We start from the raw sequence: 1,194 nt of genomic DNA, 5'->3' as shown, positions 1-1,194 counted from the left end.
CCACTGCAGTACCTTCTGCCGCCTTGTTGAACTATACCTCCGTCTGGGGACCTTGGTTGCCTGGCAGTCTCAGGCTTAGGGCGGGAGGGACCAATGCTCAGAAAAGAACTCCTGGCATGTTAAGCATTCTACTGGCATGCAGTACCAGCTGAGAGCACTTCCAAGAAAGGGCCCTTCTCAAAAGTTTGCCCTGGCGGAGGGTCTTGTGAAGACCGCGCTTCTTGCTGGCCCAAGGTGGGGTCTCTCCCTAGGCAAAGGCCTCCTACCCATCCTGGATGCCTCCCCTCTCCCTCATCACCCCATACACACACACACACCCCTGGCTAAGGCCAGCACCTCATCCTCAGCCCCCCTTCCTCCGAGCCCTCAGTGTCCAGGAGCTCCTCCGCTTCCGCTGGACTTCTCCACAACCCTCGTTCCCCCAGGGCCCTTTCTCCCCAACCCCACTGTCCCGGTGAAATCTGCCTCTCTCTAAACCTCTTCATGCTGCGTGCTCCCTCAAAGGCAGCCACACAGCTCAGCCACCTCCGCTGGTAAAAGCATCCGCGGGACTGCCCTACAAATGACTTGGGGCTCCTTTTCTGGGAGCGAGAGGAGACGGCCCTGTCCCACATTTGGGGTGCTAAGCAGTGGAAGTCTGTCTGCCGGGATGGTGCAGACCTGGCCAAGGCATTTGGAGGTTTCCACACTGAACAAACGCCTACAGAGCACGTGAAATCCCCACCCTCACCCCCCACCCCTGAGACCTGGCGGCTTTGCCCGAGGTACCTTTCCCCTCCTGCGTCCAAGTGCTGCTTTTCGAACTCCCAGTTTTTGTTAGGGGCATAATCCCATTCTACCTCGTCAGCAGCGATGTAAAAGGTTCTTATCATCCCGTATGGCTGCTCAGAAAGGTCCTTATTGTCGCAGCTGTTGACTTCGTAGATCTGATTCATGCCTCTCATGAAGTGGGGCATCGTGGAACAAAACACCCTGAAAATGCCTGAAAAAGAAATGGCCTGGCTTGGTGGGGGGTAGGGGTGGGGGGTAGGGGTGGCGTTAAAGCTTTCTGGGTTGTATTTCCCAAGATAAACAACCAGTGAGGTGGATTTCTTTAAATCACAATTTTATAGTGTGCGTGTGTGTTAGAAATTGGCATTCTATGATGCTCACCTTCCCGACACAACCGCTGAAGACAAAGCGGGTGAATAAGCA

At 55.0% G+C, this 1,194-nt stretch overlaps 1 protein-coding gene across 1 annotated transcript in view; it reads right to left on the bottom strand.

Moving 5' to 3' along the window:
- LOC101638486 (ferroxidase HEPHL1) overlaps window positions 1–1,194 on the bottom strand; it is an 88,560-nt gene that overhangs the window by 22,137 nt on the left and 65,229 nt on the right. Inside the window, exon 10 of the mRNA XM_013006243.1 lies at window positions 769–982. Coding sequence (XP_012861697.1) covers window positions 769–982 — 214 coding nt within the window. The remainder of the gene's footprint in view (window positions 1–768; window positions 983–1,194) is intronic.

The sequence above is a fragment of the Echinops telfairi genome, unplaced genomic scaffold (assembly GCF_000313985.2).
Source record: "Echinops telfairi isolate 266 unplaced genomic scaffold, ASM31398v2 ScPeMD7_7421;HRSCAF=8459, whole genome shotgun sequence".
Classification (NCBI taxonomy): domain Eukaryota; kingdom Metazoa; phylum Chordata; class Mammalia; order Afrosoricida; family Tenrecidae; genus Echinops; species Echinops telfairi.
This window is presented reverse-complemented; position numbering and strand designations above follow the sequence as displayed.